At 37.9% G+C, this 22,189-nt stretch overlaps 1 protein-coding gene across 2 annotated transcripts in view; it reads right to left on the reverse strand.

Annotated features, from left to right (window-relative positions):
* CREB1 (cAMP responsive element binding protein 1) overlaps nt 1-22,189 on the reverse strand; it is a 106,527-nt gene that overhangs the window by 51,625 nt on the left and 32,713 nt on the right. The window contains exons 2-4 of one of the 2 annotated variants that reach the window (XM_006861938.1): nt 19,336-19,457; nt 7,402-7,548; nt 6,269-6,310 (exon numbers count right to left, since the gene is read on the reverse strand). In XM_006861938.1, the coding sequence (XP_006862000.1) occupies nt 6,269-6,310; nt 7,402-7,548; nt 19,336-19,449 (303 nt within the window). In that variant the 5' untranslated portion in view covers nt 19,450-19,457. The remainder of the gene's footprint in view (nt 1-6,268; nt 6,311-7,401; nt 7,549-19,335; nt 19,458-22,189) is intronic. The other variant, XM_006861939.1, reaches the window with a different exon arrangement.

A 22,189-nucleotide genomic window follows, 5' to 3' on the forward strand; every position in this document is an offset into this window, starting at 1 on the left:
AACAATCGCTGGAGAAGGATATCATGCTGGGTAGGGTGGAGGGTCAGAGAAAAAGAGGAAGACCCCCAACTAGATGGATCAGCCAGGTGGCATCATTGATGGACTCAAGTGTGGCAGCGGTAGTGAGGTTGGCCCAGAATTGAACATTGTTTCGTTTTGCTGTGCATGGGGTCGCTATGAGTCGGTTCCGACTCGATGGCACCTGACAACAACAACAACAACATATATATATATATGTAATGTTTCCAACTCCCAAAGGCAAACTAGTAAAGACAAGATTTATAAAGATATTGATAATAAAAGGCAAAAAAAAAAATTAAAAATGAGGTATTTGACTTACCTCAGAACTGACTTATCGACTTAGGACAGAGGGCTAAGAACAAAACCCTGTGAGTCAGGGAATACCAGTATTCTTTCTGGTATTCCCACCAGGATTCACGGCAGGTGCAGATATTTACTGACTGGATTAAAGAAGCTTAATTAAAATCTAGAACAATGATCTCCAAATTCTTTTGATCTGCATATCACAATTAGAAAAAAGAAAACTTTAAATAGTTTAACCTGAATAAATATTATGTATGCTATTTAAATTATAAAACAAAGTTTAAAAAAAATTTTGTTGTAGGGGAAGTGCAAATGCAGTCCCTCCACTACCATAAATTACGCAGTAGTTTCCCACATTTGGAGAAATCTCAGGGGTCAGTACATTCAGAGTGCAATGGATAAGTCTCACCCTAGGGAAACCATGGTGTCTTCCCTGCAATGTAAATATCAAACAAAAAAATTTTAAGAGATAAAATGAAAGACATTAAATGTTAATTTCTAAATTTCCTGAAATAACTAAAGTTTCAGTAATAATGAGAATGCTATGATTTAATGCTTCACTTAAATACTTTCATTTACTACTTTATAAAGAAATCTGATACTAAGCTTAGGCTCTTGAAATGTGATTCAGTACTTGTAACTGTTGAAAAAGAGACCTCACAATGGCATGTAGATATAAAATTCAATGCAATTTGGCTGGGCTTATGAAATTAGAATTATTTTTCATTTTTCCCTACCATTTATGCAAGCTTTTGATAAGATTTATAGAATAGAGTATATTTCAATCTCTCTGCTCTTCTTAGTTATTGCAGGCTGGTAAGAAGGTATTACAGTTTCATGTTTTTAAAAATTAAGTTCAACACCTACTGAAACTCTCTAGAAGAGTTTAGAAATTTCTATTTCTAGGGCTTTTTTAAGTGTGCAAATTAAAATTGTATACATGACAAGCATCATTTGCAGTAAAAAATAAATGCAAGCATGGAAACATTTTCAAACTTCCATTTTTAAAATGGTTTCCTCTTCACAGCTCAAGTTTTGTTCAAATATTTGAACAATATGCATAGTTAAAATGTCACTTTTCCCCCAGAAAATAGTATTCAAATAGATTTCTGTTATCAAAATACCTGTTAGATAATATATCCCCTATCAATCTTTGCTGGCCATCACTGAAAAGATCAGAAGCTTTGGAACACATGTCTGATGATATAAAAGAAAGCAAATAACTCAACTTTTAAGACAGACTAAACTCACTCTTAAGTGCTTTGTTATGTGATCACCATTGAGCCTCATGTGTACAAAAGATTTTCAGGATTACCTCAAATCACATTACAAAGTACTGTGAATATCAATCTCACATCCAACTAATTTACCTTGTCCACTCCTTTGCATAAACATCTTTCTGCTATTTCTGGGTTTGCCAAGCATACCTCAGAGTCTTTGCACTTCGTTTTCCTTCTACCTGGAATGCTCTCCCATATTATTAACATGGCTTAAACTCCTTCACTATCTTCTGATCTCTGGTCACCCTCTTACCTGACTATCTACATAAAACAGGACACCCTTCCCCTTACATACATTCTCTATTCCCTTGTTGGTGTTGGATGCATCTAGTTGGTTCTGACTCATAGCGACCTTATGGACAACAGAACGAAACACTGCCCAGTCCTATGTCATCCTCACAATTGTTGAATTCATGGCTGCTATCACTGTGACAATACATCTCACTGGGGGGGTCTTTCTCTTTTTCAAGGGCCCTCCACTACTATACCAGGCATGTCTTTCTCCAGGGACTGGTCCCTCTTTATAACATGTCCAAAGTACAAAACATGAAGTCTTGTTATCCTGATTTCTAAGGAGCATTCTGGCTATACTTCTTCCAACACAGATTTGCTTGTTCTTCTGACAATCCATATACTTTCAATATTCTTCTCTAACACCATAACTCAAATGTATCAATTCTTCTATGGTCTTTCTTATTCACTAACTTTCTCAAGCATATTAGGTGACTAAAAAGACCATGGCTTTGGTTAGGCTCACTTTAGTCCTCAGATTGTTATCTTTACTCTTGAATACTTTTTAAAGAGGCTTTTTACAGCAGATGTTCTTAATGCAATACATTGTTTGATTTCTTCATTGCTGCTTCCGTAAGTGTTGATTGTGAGTCCAAGCAAAATGAAGTCTTTGACAACTTCAATCTTTCCCCCATTTATCATGATGTTATTTATTAGTCCATTATGGGGATTTTTGTACTATACTATATATAAATTGTCTTCCCGGGAGCCCTGATAGCATAGTGGTTACATACTTGGCTGCTACCCACAAGGTCAGTAGTTCAAATCTACCAATTGCTCCAAGGGAGAAAAATGAGCCTTTCTACTCTGGTAGCGTAGTGGTTATGAATCAGGCTGCTAAACTCAAGGTCAGCAGTTTAAAACTACCAGCTGTTCCGTGGGAGAAAGATGAAGCTTTCTGCTCCCGTAAATATTTGCAGCCTCGGAAACCTGTACAGGGTCACTATGAGTCAGAACCAGCTTCACGGTGCTTAACTACAACAACTCCTGTAAAGATTTACTATCTTTGGAAACCCTATGCAGGGTCACTATGAGTCGGAACTGACCCGAGGGCAGAGAATCACTACCACCGCCATAGATGTCTTGCCAGCACTTACTGCTGCCTGGCAGATTTTGTTTGTTCATTATTTGTCTCTCCTTAGTCATACATGATCTTCATGAAAATAGAGACTGTATTTCTTCAATCTTGTCTATTTTAGCACCTAGATCAGTGACCTGGTACATAGCATGCAATCAATAAAGATTTGCTGAAGAATGAATGCATTAATTTTAGATAGCATAATACATAAATCTTCTGGCACATTTAAATTATACTATAAGGAGCTCTGGTAGCGTAGTGGTTACGAATCGGGCTGCAAACCTTAAGGCCAGCAGTTCGAAACTACCAGCTGCTCCGCGGGAGAAAGATGAGGCGTTCTGCTCCTGTAAAGATTTACAGCCTCGGAAACCCTGTACAGGGTCGCTATGGGTCGGAACCGACTCGACGGCACTTAGCAATAATAGCAACAATAAAATATGGAGTCCTGGTGTGGCGCTGTGGGTTAATGCACTGGATACAAGGTTGTTTGAACCGCAATATCAATGGTTCAAGCTCACCAGCTGCTCCTCGGAAACCCTATACAGGGTCACTATGGGTCAGAACCAACTCAACATCACATAACAACAACATAATAAAATGTGGCCAAAACAAAGGGACAAAAAAGTGAAGATGCCACTTTCAACTGCTGTACATGGCGTAACTCCCATCATTTTTAAGAAAATACGTAATATGTGAGATTTAACTTTCAGATATAAGGACAAAGTTAGGGTACCAATGTCAAGACATGTATGAAATATTAGTATAATGCAATTTCTAAACTTTTCAGATAAAAAGCCTGTAAATCGAAGTACTCATTCCTTACTCTCCTATCAGGAAAACTGTTACCTTGTACATTTTGGAAATGCTGCTCTAGAATATTTACACCCTTTCATACAGAGGTTGAGGGACCATTCCTCTCCATGTCTGACCATCTCTTCTGATTCTGTGACTTACTTCCTGGTTATTAATATTAATAACTGTGGATCAGCTGACATGACCATATCAGTTAAACACATTCTCCATGGTTTAGACCTTTCAAAGATAAAACAAAAAACCCAACTATATTTGTCTCTACTTACAGAATCCATGAGTCAAGAAACCCTACTTCTCTTCTTAAATACATACATAGAAGATTACCATATTGAAAAAAATGCATTCTTGAAAAATAAGTACATATAAAAGGGTTTTGAAAAGCTCGTGGAAAAATTCTAGTATCTTTCAATCCCAATTCTCCATAAAAAATTTAAAGCCTCCCTCATTATTTTTACAGTTAGCCATATAAGCACCTGTACCCATATGTTATTTTGCAACAATATAAAGATTAAAATTAAGAATACAATTCATAATTATCATATAACTAAAAACTGTAAACTGTAACAAGTTTTATGGCTATAATTTTTATCATTTTTCTATGTTCCTTACAGAAAGGCCTACTTCTACAAATGAAAAAGTACCCAGGGTCAACTGGCTTACCAATGCCAAAACTGGTCTGGAATCTAGGTGTCATGGCTCACGGGTCAAGTTTTTTCCTACTATTGTCAAGTTGAGGATATGGGTAGGGAATCAGTAAGGTACAGTGTAGTGAAAGATATGGTAGCACACAACAAAATAAAAATTGTGGCAAAGGGTTGTTGTTGTTGCTAAGTGCTATCGAGTAGATTCTGACCCATAGCGACCCCTACACAGGGTTTCCGAGGAGCAGCTGGTAACTTGAATTACCGACCTTGCAGTTCAAACGGCTTTGCATTTTAGCGCATTAACCCACAGCGCCACACCAGGACTCTGTGGCAAAGGATAGGAGACTACTAATCATGGTCATCATGTCTTCTACTTGGTAATGAATTCCACACCCAGTACCTTTCAGAATGGCAATTCACGTCACTTGATGCTTTTACATGACATTATTTCCTCTACTTTTCACTTAAGTGTTCAACTAAATCAAAAAGCACAAGGACAGAATGAAGTAGATATGGGCAACAGTAGCTTAATGACTCACAGTATAATATAAAAGGGCATCAAAAAGATCATGGAAAAATTCCATTATCTTTCAATTCCAATTTTTCATAAACTTTTTGAAGCCTCACATAGCTGAAAAACCTAATATGTTCTTTGACGACATTAAGAGAATTTTTGAAGACCAAAGGATGCACCTATTCATATTTAGACTGTTTCAACCAGTTCTGGCTACCATATTCCAAGAGAAGACAATAGCTCTCCCACAGAAGAAAACAACCAGAACAGTGAAGAATCAAAGCTAAACAATATAAAAAGTGACTGAAGAAAACTAGGAGTTTGTAAGGCAATTTCTTGGCTCATAATCATACAAAAACCCATGGCTATCAAGTCAGTTCTGACTTATAACAACCCTACAGAACAGAGATCTGCTCCTTAGGTTTTGAAACTGTAAACCTTTATGAGAGCAGACGGCTTCATCTTTCTCCCACTGGTAGGTTTGAACTGCTGACCTTGCATTTAGTAGCCCACTGCTTAACCTATATGCCACCAAGATCCCTGACTCTAACAAAGAAGACTATTTTAGCCATCAATCTTAATTGCAAATAAGGTATCTCAAGTAGCTAGAACTTCCTTTCCCTATGTTAAAAGTAATGCTAGACTACCACTCAAGGGAGGGAAAAATGTTATATAAGAGAATTAGGCAACAGACTGAGGATGGGTAAGTAACAAGTATGGCCTAGACCCAGAGAGCTATAAGGTTTTCATTTCAATGCTGAATTTTATGCTTATGGCAGGGCTTCAAATTGGTTCTTTCTGGTTCAGTCCTGGTTGACGAAATAAAACCAGGGCAGATCCAAATTTATGAAATGTAGGTGTACTGGACCAGGAAAAATTAGGGCCAAAAGCCTGCTAGAAACGTAATCTCCTGCTTAGAAAACAAGGACAGGGTACATATTGCGTAACCACAAAAATCTCTTGACTGACAGAGTCAGAAACAATGGTATCCAGTTCAAAGATGGCAGTCAACTTTGAATGTGTGTCACTTTCCACAGTCTTGGCAATAGTCCAATCTCCCACGTCAGGCTCCTGAAAGGGCTCACTGTACCTCTTCCAAGTCTCCCATTCCAAGTTTTTGATCTGTAGTTTTTCTTGTTCCAGTTATAGCTCTGGCACACTCACAATTTACAAATTTGGATCTGTACTGATTGTACTGCTTAACTAATTACAATGACTGAAATGGTTTGAAGCCCGAGTTTATAGAGAAGGACAAAGACAAAGAACACATTCTCATCTTTCTTTCTAATAATTGCTTTCTCCAAATCTAGTACCTAGGACTCACCTGAGTTCCGGAGAAAAGTCTTTTTAAGTCCTTACAGGAAGACTGTGAAGCAAAAAATATGAAATGGGAGGCTGGGGTTATAGCCTACTTAAATGAATGTTCAAGTCTTTTTTTAAAAAAAAATTAACTGCAAAGATCTGTACTGCTCTCAGTTTGATACAGTTAAGTAGTCATCTTCAGAGGTCAATCGTGCCTTTCTTCTCTTTGGATCCAATACAAAGAAATACAATTTTTCCAAAAAAATAGGGTAGTATGCATAGTATAATTCCTGGCCCTTAAAAGTCATCTTATGAATATAGCATTATTTCATATTAATTTAAATTAAAAATCCCTAAGCACATAAATAGTTTAAATTACCTCTAAGTTCAAATAATACTTTAAGTAAGCTTATTAATTTTTGATGAGGGTTTTTACCCCAATTGCAAGTTAAAAAAATAGCCACAAGTTATTATTTTTGTATATTAATTTTCCTTAACTGAAGTATATGTACTAAAGTAGCAAATGGTAGCTGCTTCAAAACATTTTTTCTTTCTTTTATTTCTAGCCTGGGCTTCGAACTGGTTGGAAACGTTGTTCAGACATGGCCCACGTAAACAAAGGCTGTGTATGCGTTGCATTTTTGTCCTGAGTAGGAAATAGCCTCAAAGATGGAGGCTAACTGAGTTACACTGAATGTGTGTGTGTGTTGGTCAATCACTATCTTTGAGTGGGTCAAAGATGCCTGTTTCCTATTCAGGACAAAATCTAAACTGCAAGGGATTTCGCTGCTAGCATCATACATGCTGTCTTGTTTCCATGGGTCATAACTGAAGCATTTCCAACTAGTTCAAAGCCCTATTTCTAACTAGTTGTCTAGTCTCTCCATCAGACAGTGTTTCCCAAACATTTCAACTTTATCCCATGTACTTAATTATTTATTCCAATATGTTCTTTTTCTTCTGAGACTTATTGGTATTTTTTCTTATATGTCTGTTTTAATATACATATTGTTCCTATATAGACACAGCATATTCCTTGACTGTGAAATAAAATTAACTTTACTAGTTGTGTTGCTATTTTCATAACAATAAAAAGAAAAGAGATGGGGCTATAAACAGTTATTAAAGGAGACACAAAACCTTTTATATACATACCTGAACTGTTTGGACCTGTGGAGACTGAATAACTGATGGCTGGGCTGCCTGAATGACTCCATGGACTTGAACTGTTTGACCATTGGGCAGCTGTACTAACGTTACTGTGGGAGCAGATGACGTTGCATGAGCTGCTGGCATAGAGACCTACAGCGTTGATAGAAAAAAAATGAACAGAGATTTCTTCTTGTGTACTCATACCCAATAGGAAATAACTTTTTAGCAGCAAACAGTTGAACTTTCTATAAGACAAGCATTTAATTAATGTGAAAGGCACAATATTAATAATACTGAACATTCTTTTTAAAAAAAGCCTAAAATGCCCCCTCTTCTCAGCCACCTCCTCAATACAACTATTTTAATGTATTACCAAAATATGTAACATGTTTTATTTTGTTTTGCTGGCCTTTGAACATCAAGTTGTCACTTTATTTGTATGGTGCTGCTTTACATTTTCCCACCAACTTTACATTCAATTTGCTCTACAAAGAAATCCTATAAAAGACTAAGCCATTATGATTATCTTTACTTTAGGGACAGAAACAACTACTGTCCAAGCACCTTCAATTATTTACCCAAGGCCAAAAGATATGCTAGCGTTGAAAAACATAAAGTCTTCAGAATATCTGAAGATATTATGTGCTAAAAAAGCCATATTCTAAATATAATTATTTGATTACTGACTACAACTTGGTCAAACCTGCCCTATCAAGTGTACACTGAACATACACCTCACTATGAAGCAGAGTTTTCTTTTTTAAACTAATTACAAATATGCTTTCTCCTTAATGAGAAAGTTTGGTTAGAGTGGGAATCTAACTCAACAGCACACAACTACAACAAACATGTCAGGACAATGAACTGAAACTACAGAAATAAGAAGCCTATGGGTCCCTACCCCCAAGGAAATCACTGTGGGGAGAGGTAAAGGAATGGGAAAGCTCAACAAAAGTAACTACTCTTCAGTGTTAATAAAGTTTGCTCAGAGAAAATAGGCACATGGAGGAAAACTACTAACTCAATCTGATTAGGTCACCAGGGAAGACTATGAATTTAAAACAAAGAATACAAATTAGGTATGTTATAACTTGCAGGGAAGAGGGGTTGAATTTTAGGCAGAGTTGTTGTTATTGTTGGTTGCCACGGAACCAATTCTATTTCATGTGCAAGTGGAACTACTCATAAGATTTTCAAGGCTGTGACCTTTTGGAAGCATATCATGTATTTCCTGAGGAGCTGATGGGTAGGTTTGCACTGCCAACCTTTCAGCTAGTAGTCAAACACATAATTGCCGTGCCACTTAGGAATTCTGCACTAGCAAAAAAAACAGCATGGGTCTATGAGGCAGAAGGACGTCAACCAACTCGGTACTAGTAGAGCACATAAGTATGTTACTTTATAATGCAAGAAACAGAGTGAGATTAGACAAGAGAATCATTTGAGGTAGGGGCTCGATGGACTAATCATGAAGATCATGAGTTAAAATGAATTCCTGAATAGTATGGTGAAGTTTGCATTTTATATGCATCATTTTAGTGGCAGTATAAAAGGATACTTATTTTAGAAAGAGAAGAAACTAGAAATGACTAATCACAAGTTATTATTTTATATAGTATATATTTTGTATATCAATCAGGAAAGCACATATAATAGGTCAAGTAAAATAATAAAGGTTAAGAAGAGAGCAGTAGTAGTAGCAGTATGGACAACAATGAAAGAAGAGATATAATAAAAATCAAGACGCAGACCAAGGTGGACTTTTTGGTTGAAGGAGGTGAGAGAGAAATCAAAGATGATCCAGATGTTTCATGCTTAGCTGAGAACTGGTACTAGAAAATGACCACTGAATAGACAACTCAAGCAGTAAGAAAAAGGTTTTGAGTGGTTTGGGAGGTAACAGACGTCTGAATTTGCAGATGGTTGTTGTTGTTATGTGCCAAGGAGTCGGTTCTAACTCATAGTGACCCTGTACAGGGTTTCTGAGGCTGTAAATCTTTACGGAAATAGAAAGCCTCATCTTTCTCCCGTGGAACAGCTGGTAGTTTCGAACTGCTGACCGTAAGATTAGCAGCCCAATTTGTACCCACTACGCTACCAGTGCAGACGGTAAGCAGGTAGTTAAGTTTGGCTATAAAGATTGCGAGAAGGGATCTGTAAAGATTCCTCTAAAAGGCAGTTTTGGGCAGAGGTTAATGAGCTTCCATCTTTGGCAATTCTGCCATCCTCCCTTATTCATCACTTTCTTTCTGGCCACTAACTATTGATGGTTGGTGTTGTATACCATCTGATCGGTTCTGACTCACAGTGACCCTGTATAGGGTTTTATAGTGGCTGTAAATCTTTACAGGAACAATAAGTCTCATCTTTCTCCTGCGGAACAGCTTGTGAATTCAAACTGCTGGCCTTGTTAGTAACACAGTTTACAATCCACTATGCTACCAGAGTACATTAGACCACTAACTATGACTCTTATAATACTACTTTTTAAGGAGTGGCTCTCAAGATGTGGTCCATGGACTACCTGCATTTGAGTCACAAAGGATACGTGTTTTAAAAGTATATGCATGTACCTTCCAGAGCATGAGAACTGGGAGGGGTCCTAACCACAAAAGCAGTGACAACAAAGATGGTGGCAGAGGTGATGGCGCAGGGAGATGCAGCAGCAGAGGACCATAGGCCCAAGGACTGAGGGAGGCAGTGAGCCTGTGGGCAGGAGGCTGATCTGCAAAATGTGTCCTTTGAACATTTAAACAAATATATATTTTCAATGTGGTATGTGTACAGCAAAAAAAAAAAAAAAAAAGGGTAACAGAGGTAAATACTGTTCGCTGATAGTACATGGAGGGGGTTGTAAGAATTGCAGTGATTGACTGAATATAAAACTGGTTATCTGCCCTGTAGACCTTCACTCAATTCACAATGAAAGCTTTAGGGAGGAAAAAAAAATGAAATGGTTGCAGTAATACATCAACAAAGAGCTAAGAGAAATCCAAGTCACATTTAAAAAAACAAAAAAGATATGCATGTGAAAGTTGAACAATGAATACAGAAGAGTGTAGAAGAATTGATGCATTTGAGTTACGGTGTTGGAGAAGAATATTAAAAGTACTGTGGACTGCCAAAAGAACAAATTGGTGTTGGAAGAAGTACAGCCAGAATGCTCCTCAGAAGCTAGGATGGCCAGACTTTGTCTCTCGTACTTCGGACATGTAATCAGGAGGGACCAGTCCCTGGAGATGTATGTACATCATGGCTGGTAGAGCAGAGGGTCAGTGAACAAGAGGAAGACCCCCAGGGAGACGGATTAGCACAGTGGCAGCAGCAATGGGATCAAGCATAGCAATGATCATGAGTTGGTACCAACTCAATAGCACCTAACAAAAATACTGAAGTGTAAGAACCAAAGTTAAGGCTATTCGGAGTATCTCATCTCACTTCCACACAAAAGTTCTTCTAATATTTGAAGCAATTATTATGTCACTTTGCTGAGTCTTCTCTAGGATAAATCTAACCAAGTTACTAAATAAACATTCTCTTTTCTATCCTGATCATTCTACTACAATGACTTCTTCCTTTCATTACAAGTTTGTAAAATACAAATACACAAAAAGGAAATAAAATCACTTCTATTCCTACCAACCAGAGCTATTTTTGTTTTTAGATTTTCTAGGTGTTTTTTTTAAGGCATTAACAGACCCAACTTTTATAACATGCTGGTTGGTGGTGTGCCAGGGAATCTGTTACGACTCACAGTGACCCTGTTATGAGTCATAGGGTTTCCAAGGCTGAAGGAGCTCTGGTAGCATAAAGGTTGCGAATCAGGCTGCGAACCTCACAGTCAGCAGTTCGAAACTACCAGCTGTTCTGCGGAAGAAATATGAGGCTTTCTGCTCCCATAAAGATTTACAGCCTCAGAAACCCTGTACAGGGTCGCTATGGGTTGGAACTGACTCAACGGCACTTAACAACAACAAATCTTTATGAGAGCAGAAAGCCTCATCTTTCTCTCGTGGAACAGCTGGTAGTTTTGAACTGCTGACCTTGAGGTGAGCAGCCTGACTCGTAACCACTGCATTATCAGAGCTCCTTAGCTTTAAAGTACATCTTTCCATACCATTACTAGTCTTCTTTAATGGCTCAGTGGATGAATGAAAGTAAAAATTACATAAACTGTTTATTACTAGAAAGTTTTCAAATCTATCACAATAAAGCTATAAAGTACATCCTAACTCTTCACTTAAATCCATAAAATCTTCATTCTCACAGTCAAAATCAACAAGGCTTTTTGGTTTTGTTTTTATTTTTTAAATTCTCTAAATTTCAAAAGCAATATAAGGTTTCTTATTAGTATTTTAATGTAATTCCCTGCCACCATCTCCATCTTTTTACTAGTTAAGGAGCACTGGTGGCACTGTAGGTAAAGCCCTGGACTGTTAACTTCAAGGTTGAAGTTCAAACCCACCCCAGCTGCTCTATGAAAGAAGTATGAGGCTATCTGCTCCCATAAAGACTGACAGTCTCTGAAACCATATAAAGGGTCACTGAGTCAGAATCAACTAAATGGCAATGGGTTTGGTTTATAAGTTAGGCTGAATTTGTTTTTCCTGTTCACTGACCAAGTCACAAACACCTTGGATTGTGTGATAAATGTACTATATTGTCCTAATATTTAGACAGTAACATAAAAAATATTAAGTATCAGATTATGAGAGGAAGGTACCCCAAAATGTGTGATATATGTGTTAAGGAACTTGGATGAGAAAGTAATTGGGAATAAAAAGAACAACAAGTAAATGGAAATAGATACTAGTTATCCTGAAACTCAAATTGATTATGTTAATCCTCTTTTAAATATTATTGTTGTTGTTATGTCCAGTCAGTTCTGACTCATAGTGACCTTGCATAAGGGTTTTCCAAGGAGCAGCTGGTGGGTTTGAACTGCCAACCTTGTGGTTCGCAGTCCAGTACTAATCCTCCAGGTCTCCTTAAGTATGTTAAAGATGACTAATGAAACACATGTGCTTATAACTTTACTCCCTCCTGACGCCATTTAAATTTCACTTATCTTCTTTTGTTTTACAGGCATAATCGTATCACAATTAAGAATCTGTGAAAGGAGAGAACAGTAATAGAGTTTTGGAGATTTGAATGACGGAATGGTTAAAGAAACTTGGAAGACTACAGAAAATCCTCTCATACAAGTTGGAAACAGGAAAAACCAAAGAATCAGAGGCTCAGGATCTTGTCTGAAGGATCCTGATCTTGATTTTGACCAGGATCTTGATATTGTTTCACTCCACCCTGGAAGGTAGAGTGAAAGGAGAGGCTGAAACTATAGGAAGGCTCTCTGAGAAGCAGGTAGATTTTCTCCCAAACGCCCTGTGGAAGAGCAATTAACTTAACTGGAGACTGCTGACGATGAAATACCAAATAGCAGCTCTTCCATGCGGCTTCCAGGAATTTACTTTATAGAAGGGGGTAAGTGAAGCCTTCTCTGGGTAATCTGACCAATGCAAGAGAATAGGACTAAATACACTGACTTTGGAGAATACCAATAACACCCTAAATGAAGGTCAAAGCTGTTGGCCTGCAAACATATTCCAATACAACTTAAGCAGTTCAAATCCGCCAGCCCCTCTGCAAGAAAAACATGAGACTTTTTTGCTCCTGTAAAGATTTACAGCCTCAGAAACCCTTTAAGAGTTGGAACCAACTCAACAGCACACAACAATTTTAAACTCAAGGAGACAACCACAAGTTATTAAAGATGAGGAAAACCACTAATATGAATAATGCAAACTGCAACGAATGGGGGAAGAGGTTATCGTGATGTATATGGAGGAAAATCTATGTGAGAAAAATTTAAAACCTTGTAACAGTCTCGGAAAATATTCCCTTGCACAAACAGGATGATATCATAAAACAAAAGGACTATTTAAGGAACAAAAAAGAATTCTTGGAAATATGACAGCACATATTTTAAAAACTGAACAGATGGGCTGGAATGTGAAGTTGAAATCTCTCAAAAAGCAAAGCAAAAACACAAAGAGAAAACAGACAAGAAAAGATGAGAAAATTAGGTTAAAACTAAAGGTAAAACAGGATCCTGTAAGAAAAAACAACAACAATAACAACAAAACAAAAGGAAAAGGAATTCATAAACCAAATAATTGAAAGAAATTGCCCAGATTCTACGACACAGACCCAGAAAGTACACAGCATAATGGATAAAAATTGATACAAAACAAGGCTCATCACAATAAAAATTTAAAGCACTGTGAATAAAGATTTTATAAGATACCAAAGACACAAAGTGAGAAAGAACTTCAGTCTTTTCAAACAGCAACACTAGAAGAAGCTGACTGTGGATCAACTCTAAGTTGCACTAAAAATTTATTTTCTTTACCAAGAATACTTGCCCTAGTCAAACTTCAGACCATGAACTAATGAAGTCTCAGCTTTCTCCTTTTGTTCCTATTGCCTGCCTCTGCAGAGTTCATTCATTTCATCTCCAGAATACTTTGCCTTACTTCTGAAGGCTGCAGGTCCAACCTGATGAACTTAGAAGGAAACACAGAGCAGCCCACTCCTTCAGGTCCACACTTAAGCTGTGCCAGGCACCACATTGTGGTAAGCCCTTTTATTTTACAAGACCCATTTGTGCATAGAGACTCCCCTCTGATTGATTTAAAACTCTAGGGGAAACTGGGGAGAACAAACAAGATGGTGGATAGGGAACACATTCAGTAAAGAGCTCTATCAGCAACAACACAGACTACAGGACCAAGCAGGCTCAAGGGATGGTCCCAGAACTCTGAACCACATATAAAGGAATATTAGAAGGTTGGAAGGCTTACAGGTGAGGGAATTTGTAGTAGCAGAAGCAAGAAATCCATTGCTTTCTAATTCAAGACACTCAGCTGCTCCAGGAGCCACCATCTTGGATGAGACCAAGTGGGGAAAGGATCAGAGCAGCCACGGACGCCTGACAGAACCGCAGAGATACAGGTGTGGACATTCTTTTCTTTTGGTATCTGTTCATTGGTCTCTTGTTGTCTGCGCACTTCCGTTCTGGTGACTATAGGGGTGCCTGAGTTAGTGGATACCCCAACCCCACCTTCAGAGGGTTCTACTACACATGCGCACAGATCTCCTTGAAATTTAAACAGACAGTGTCCACTTAAAACCAAACGATCACAGTCAGCCCTGAACTGTTTACAACTAGAAAAAAGTCTGAACGGGAATTGTGGAGTGGGACAGGCAGACAAAAAATGAAATAGGCCAAAAATTAAATCCTAAATTACATCAAAACAACCAACATCTTAAAAATTCTCAAGAAGAAGAGTGAAAAGGGAAGCCCAATTTCTCATCACAACTACATGGAGGCAATCAGAGAGCATAAAAAATACCAAAATATAAACCCATCTAAGTATTAAACCACAGATAACCCCTGAATATTCCCAAAAATATCTGCACATGTCGAGAAACGAGATAAAGTGACTGAGGCAAATGAGCTGGATATAGAACTACACTCCATACTGGAAGATGGGCAGGCTTTGAAAATGCCTGAGAAGGAATTCAGAAAAAGGATTATAAAATGTATCAAAACACTATATAATAGAGTTGAGAAAAATAAGGAAGTCAGGAAAGCGCTACAGGAATAATCAAATAAGATAAATACAGCATTGGAAAAAATTAAAATCCTACAGAAAGAGGTCCAAATGATTAATAATAGAATATCAGAAATGGACAATACAACACTGAAAGGGCAAAGGAATAGAACTGAAGAGACAGAAGCCAGAACTAGTGAGCTAGAAGATAAATCTCTCAACACTACTAAGCTAGAGGAGCAAACACAAAAAAGGATAAAAAAAATCTGAAGAAGGCCTAAGATTCATATTGGACAACATGAAAAGGAATAACTTAAGAATTACAGGCATTCGGAATAGGAAGAATCACATAAGTCCACAGGAGATAGCTGAAGAGCTTCTGGAGGAAAATTTTCCTAACATCATGAAAAGTGAAAAGATAAGCATTCAAGAAGCTCAACGAACCCCAAGATGGATAGACCCTAAAAGACAATCTCCAAAACATATAATAATCAAGATCTCCAAAATCAAAAATAAAGACCGCATCTTGAAAGCAGCTAGGGAAAAGAGAAATATAACATACAAAGGCAAGCAGATCAGATTAAGCTCAGATTTCTCAACAGAAATCATGCAGGCAAGAATGCAATGGGGAGGCATATATAAAACACTGAAAGAAAAAAACTGCCACCCAAGAATCCTCTACCCAGCAAAGCTGTCAATCAAATACGATGATGTAATCAAAACATTCCAGGATAAGCAGAAGCTAAGGGATTTTGCCAAAAACAACCCTGCTATGAAAAACATCCTAAAGGAAGTTCTGTGGACTGAGAATCAACAAGAACACATAACAACTACAGAATGACGTACATGGCTGCATCAACCTAGACTCAGTCGACAAATGAAAGAGTCAAGAACAGAATAAAATTGTAAGAACAGAGGATCTGGAAGGTCAGTCTATGATCAAAACAATTACAATGTAAAAGAAGGTAAACACAGAAGAACAGAGATTCAGGTGGTGGGAAGGTCAGGTAGATTACTCGATAAAATAAACTGTCTTAAATGGAGGGAAGAACTAATGAAATATAAGGTAACCACAATGGGGTTGGGGTAGGGGTTTATTTTGGGTGTTGGGGAGGGCAATACAAGAAGAGGGGAGGAGGCAGAAGAACAAGATAAGATACGGGAACACTGAGACAGGTTTGTATGGCCTAGTGGGACAGAGGTAAATAGTGACGCATATTCAACCTTGGAACAACAGGGCTCTGGGATACAGGGATAGCTTGAAGAGGGTAAATAATACTAAAATCCTTGACTGCCTTACGAATATTAGTTTCCCTTGCCTACTATTGTAAAATAGACACTTGAGTGGGATAGAAAGGAATGTTGGGAAACATGATTAGAGAAAATCTGTAAGCCCACCTTCAGCCTGTAACTGATTAGAATAGCTAAAAGAGGCTCTACACCTTGCCCAGTGAAATAGGACTCGTGCGAAGCCTTTACAGAGTATAGGACCTTAGGTGGAATCCTGAGTCCCATATAGAACCTTGTGAGGTGAGACATTCCCACTAGAAAGGACAAGCACACTGGAACAGGTACAGTGACAGAAGATACATCTTCATGATGAACCTGACCTATACTCAGAGCGGTGGTAACTCTAAATACCAACATAGAGGGAAAGAGTCTTCACATCAAGTATCAATGCTATTCCCTCAGTACACAGGGTTGATAGGGATGGGCAACTTAGACACCTAAAGTGAGGGGGCAATAAACACACGAAGTGACTGGCTTACAAGGTTTCAAGAGTGAGTTTAGTTTAAGAGTATGTGGGGAAAGAAAGAGTTCTCACTGAATAGCTGTCATCTTGTCTAGATGGGTCTGGTGAAAAGAGACAGGGATAAGATTCATAAGATTCAATAGTGAATAACTGTTATCATGACTAATTGCGACTGTCAACAATTGTAAAGGTAGAAGTTTTGTAAAAAAAAAAGGGAGTGGTAAATCTTACAGTTCAGAAACAGAGTACCCTAGAACCATCAAGAGAGGAATGCACAAGCAGAATGCGGGACCTTATCCAGAGAAGCAGCAGTGCCAGAGATGGAGGCAGAGATGGGGGCATGGAGAAGGGGAGTGGCTGAAGACTCTAGATTCATGGACTAAGAAGAGAGGGACTAACAGCTGGTGGCCAGAAGAAGACTTGCAAAATGTGCCCTTTGGAGATGTAAATTATTATATATGCCTGAGTGGTTTTTTTGTTTGTTTGTTAAAAAGCTAAAGTGGGTAGAGAGAAATACTCTTAACTGATGGTACATGGAGGGGATTATAATCATTGTAATGAAACAAGGTATATGATTTGTTGAATGTAAAACTGATGATATGCCCTGTAAACTTTCACTCAATCTACATTACCAACCTTAAAAAAACACCACAAAACTATAGGGGAAGCTAAAGGTAAACATCCCTGAGCCTCCATTTAGCTTATTTTCTCCTGGAGGACTTCATCTGAAAGAGGTACTATCACACTCTTTTACACAGTAGATTCATGCTTCGTACTTGGTTTCTAGATTATCTACCTTTCTCATGTAACTGTGTGTGTGTGTGGTGTGTTTTGTTGAGTCAGTTCTGATTCAGAGCAACTCTGTATAGAATTTCCAAGGCTGAACATCTTTACAGAAGCAGGTTTTATCTTTCTCCTTTGGAGCAGCTGATGGATTCATACTGCTGAGCTTGTGGTTAGCAGTCCAATGCATCTGCTCCCATAAAAATTGCAGCCAAGAAAACTGTTGGGTAGTTCTACTTTGTCACATAGGATTGCTGTGAGTCAAAACATATATACACACCAGTGCTCCTGTGTGTGTGTATATATGTGTATGTGTGTGTTTGCTGTTGTTAAGTGCCGTGGAGTTGATTCCAACACATAGCGATTTACAGAATAGGCTTTCCTAGAATTGGCTAGCAGATTTGAACTACCGACCTTGTTGTTAGCAGTCCAGTGCTTATCCTAGAGTGCTACACCACACCACACACACACATATGGAGTCCTGGTGTGGTGCTGCAGGTTAATGCACTGGACTGCAAAGTAGGTTTGAACCACAAGGCCTCGGAAATCCTCTACAGGGTCACTATGAGCCAGAACCGACTCAAGAGCACTTAACAGCAAAAACAACAATGTATACATATGGCACTACAGAATAAGTACTAGACTGCTAATCTTTCAAGGTCAGCAGTTCAAACTGACCAGCTGCTCCTCGTAAACCCTCTATAGGGTTGCCATGAGTTGGATCGGAGAAACTAACTTGATGGCATTTAACAGTGTAAATGTTGTTAAATTCCGTCTGACTCATAACAACTCTGTATAGGGTTTCCAAAAGTGGTTGGTGGGTTTGAAGTGCTAACCCTTGTTGTTACCAGTCCAGTGCTTACCCTACAGCACAACACCAGAGCTCACTCTCTCTCTCTCTCTCTATATATATATACACATATATATACAGATATATACATGTATGCAGCTATATAATCTATATATCCATATGGAATATACATATGGATATATAGATTATATATACACATATGTATATATCTAAATTATTATATATATACATTTATATATCTAAATTACAAAAATATTGAAGGAAAAACATGTAAGAAAAAAATCAGGATGTGAGACTGTAAAGACAAAAGGAAAGAATCATGAATTGTACTTAAAATATGTTATTGGTGGGTGCCAGCTAATCTTGTTTTGACTCACAGCAATCCTATGTGACAAAGTAGAACTACCCAACAGTTTTCTTGGCTGCAATTTTTATGGGAGCAGATCGCCAGGGAGAAGACACAAACAGCATTTCCAAACAAAGTTTACTTACATGTCAATTTATTTGCTTACCCTATTTTTAGTTTAAGCTACCAGGGAGCTTCAAAAAGTTTGTGGAAAAACATTCATTGTCTTTAAATTCCATTTCCCACTACTTTTTTAAAGCCCCTCATATTAAAACTTAGCTTTTTCAGATTATGTTTTTTTCCATGCCCCCCAACCAAAGAAACTTGTATGACATTTTTTAAAAAGCAGATGCCTTAGCCAGTTTTCATCCTGTTTGAAAGGCAAATTTATCCATCAGTCAGAATATAGCATTTCTGAATCTTGTCATGACAAATACAGCATTAGTATTTAACAATACATTCTACTGCTTCATAACAAAATTGTTATCATTTCTAAATTAGGGTTAATACTAAGTAAATAGGAATTTTGATATTCTAAGAACATCTCTGCTGATTCTATGTATAGCTCTATAATAAAATTCATGTTATCTTGGAAGAGATACAACTTGGAGAAACTGTTCCATGTATTTACCTGGGCTAATGTGGCAATCTGTGGCTGGGCTTGAACTGTCATTTGTTGGTTTTCAGTTTCTGTCACAGCTGCATCTCCACTCTGCTGGTTCTCTGCTCCAGATTCCATGGTCATTTAGTTACCTACAATCATATGATGAGTGTTACAAGCACTACAGCACTTTGTATTTTTGTAACTTTAAAGGCAAATATCAAGTTATAACACACAGGTATTCAAATGCACTCAGAAATCTAGTTAAAATAAAATGTAGCTGAATAATTGCCAAACTAGTCCAAGTGTGTTGAGCTGTAAAAGTTCTAGTCTTTTAAAAAAATAAACTAACAAATGCAATTTTCTTTTCCCTTATTGTTATTCCCTAAAGGGATTTAATTCTATCTAATGATAAAAAGGAGTCCTGGTGTGTCCTGTAGGATAAGCACTGGACTGCTAACCACAAGATCTGTGGTTCACACCCACCAGCAACCACTCCTTGGAAGTCCTATACAGGGTCGCTGAATCGAAACTGACTCAACAAGCACACAATAAGAAAGGCAAGAAGAATTCCTCTCATTAATAGATCCTATTAACATGGGAGAGGGGAGAACAGCAAAATTAGAATATTTCCAAATTGTTCCAATCAGGGGTGAAGAGTGGATGGAAGAGTGTAAGTGAGTTGATGACAGGATCTATGAGATGCTGATTTCATTATACCTCCAGTAAGGGTATTCCTACTAGTAAGAAATTGAGAAACCAGCAACTCTTCATGTGCGGGTGGCCTTGGGGAAATTACTGTTAGAAGGAAATGAATCTAAGTTCCTAGAATTCTAGACGTGTGACATCAAGGTAGAAAGATGAGCGGCCATAGAGCCAAATGATAGGCTCCACACACTAAGTCAATGCTCCAACTTCTTACCTCACATGTAATGTGAACATCTCACACACATGGGGGGGGGGGGGCAGGGAGGGTAAAATACTTTCATTTTAGATTTTTAATTGCAAAACTCTGGTTAATTAAGGCTGATCTTTTAACTCTTTGAAGTCTGCTTTACTAATGCTTAGTGTATTTGCTGACTAATCTGCACTGGGTAACAGCAAAACTAATTGGAGAGTCATTCCGAGCAGTAGGAACTATATGGAGGTCAGAGAATTTCTTATAACCAAAGAAATCCTGTCTGAAAAATTCAGGAGAAGAGGAACTGGATCTTCCTAGTGCATCACTGTTGTCATGTAATGCCTGCATATTGCCTGTCCAATGTTAAATACATTGGTTAACAGTGAGGGCATACCCACAGTGATTTCACAAATAAAGCAAAAATCCCAATACTTTTCCAGGATTTATTTATTGTATAACTCAGAAATCAATAGACAATAGAAACTGTCACTGATCTTACACGATTACTACACACCATCACAAGATTATCACACATTTATATAGCTTGCCTTCAGTCACAAGGTTCTGCAAACAGAAAGTGTTTACAAATGACAGTTAAAAACGGAAGTGAAAATATCTCTTGGGAATCGAATATAAACAATTCAGAAATACCAGAAACTATAAAAAACAGATGACAAAGGAAAAGATCAATAAGACTACATTATTATCTTAAACATTAATATGATAAAGATACCAAGACAAGGATACAGGGAGAAAATATTTGTGATGTACAATCAACACATCAACCAGAATACAGAGCAACTATATTAGTTAATAAGAAACTCTTATTACTGACTGGTTTTACAAAGATGATCAAAGATGTTCACTCTGGAATATTACATAATACCAAAAAATTTAAAAGAAGCGCACCATTGGGAGGACCATTAAAGAAATTACGCATAAAAAGAATGAAGTCAATCTACAATGAAATGGCATAGAAACCTTTCCAAGACAGAGTGGTAAAAGGGCAAGTCACAGAATACATTTTAAAATAGAACTCTACTTATGCTAAAAACAAGCAAAACAAATTGCTATAAGATTATATGTGGTGGTGGTGGTTACATGTCGTGGAGTCGGTTCCAACTCACAGTAACCCTGCATAGGGCTTCCAAAGCTGTAAATCTTAACAGTAGCAGAAAGTCTCATCTTTCTGGGAACTGCTGGTAAGTTTCGAACTGCTGACCTTAATTAAGGTTAGCAACCTGACTTGTAAACACTATGTTACCAGAGCTATAGATAGAAAAAGGTGTGAAAGGTTATACACAAAACTATAGCTTTGGGACTTCCGGAAAAAGATGGCGGATTGGGTGGAAGTGTAGTAACGAGCTCTGCCGAAAACCACACAGAATATAGGACTTAGAAGGCTCAGGGAATGGTCCTAGTACTCTGAACCACATATACCGGAATATTTAGAAGGTTGGAAGACTTACAGCTGGGGAGTTTGTGGCAGACGCAAGAAATCCATTGCTTCCTGGTTTGGGATGCTCAACTGCTCCAGGAGCCGCCATTTTGTGTGGGGCCAAGCGGGGAAAGGATCAGAACAGCCAGATGCCTCACAGACCCGCAGAGATAGAGGTGTGGACATTCTTTTTTTCTACTTTTTGTTTTTTTGGTGTTTTCGTTGGTCCCTTGCTGTCTGCGTACCTCCATTCTGGTAACTATAGGGGTACCTGAGCTAGTAGATACTCCAGCCCTACCCTCGAAGGGATCTACTACACATGTGCATTGATCTCCTCAAAATTTAAAGAGACAGTATCCACTTAAAACCAAATGGCCGACAGATACTCAGCCCAATAGCAGGCCTTGAACTTTTCTTGTTTACTTTTTGTTCTGTTTTTTAACACAGGAAAGAAAAGGAGAGGGCTGTAGTGAGGGAAAGAGACCTATTAGGCTACATATATCTTTTTTTTTTTTTTTTAATTTTTAAAAAATAAATGTTTTTCC

Source organism: Chrysochloris asiatica, unplaced genomic scaffold (assembly GCF_000296735.1).
Source record: "Chrysochloris asiatica unplaced genomic scaffold, ChrAsi1.0 scaffold00045, whole genome shotgun sequence".
Lineage (NCBI taxonomy): Eukaryota > Metazoa > Chordata > Mammalia > Afrosoricida > Chrysochloridae > Chrysochloris > Chrysochloris asiatica.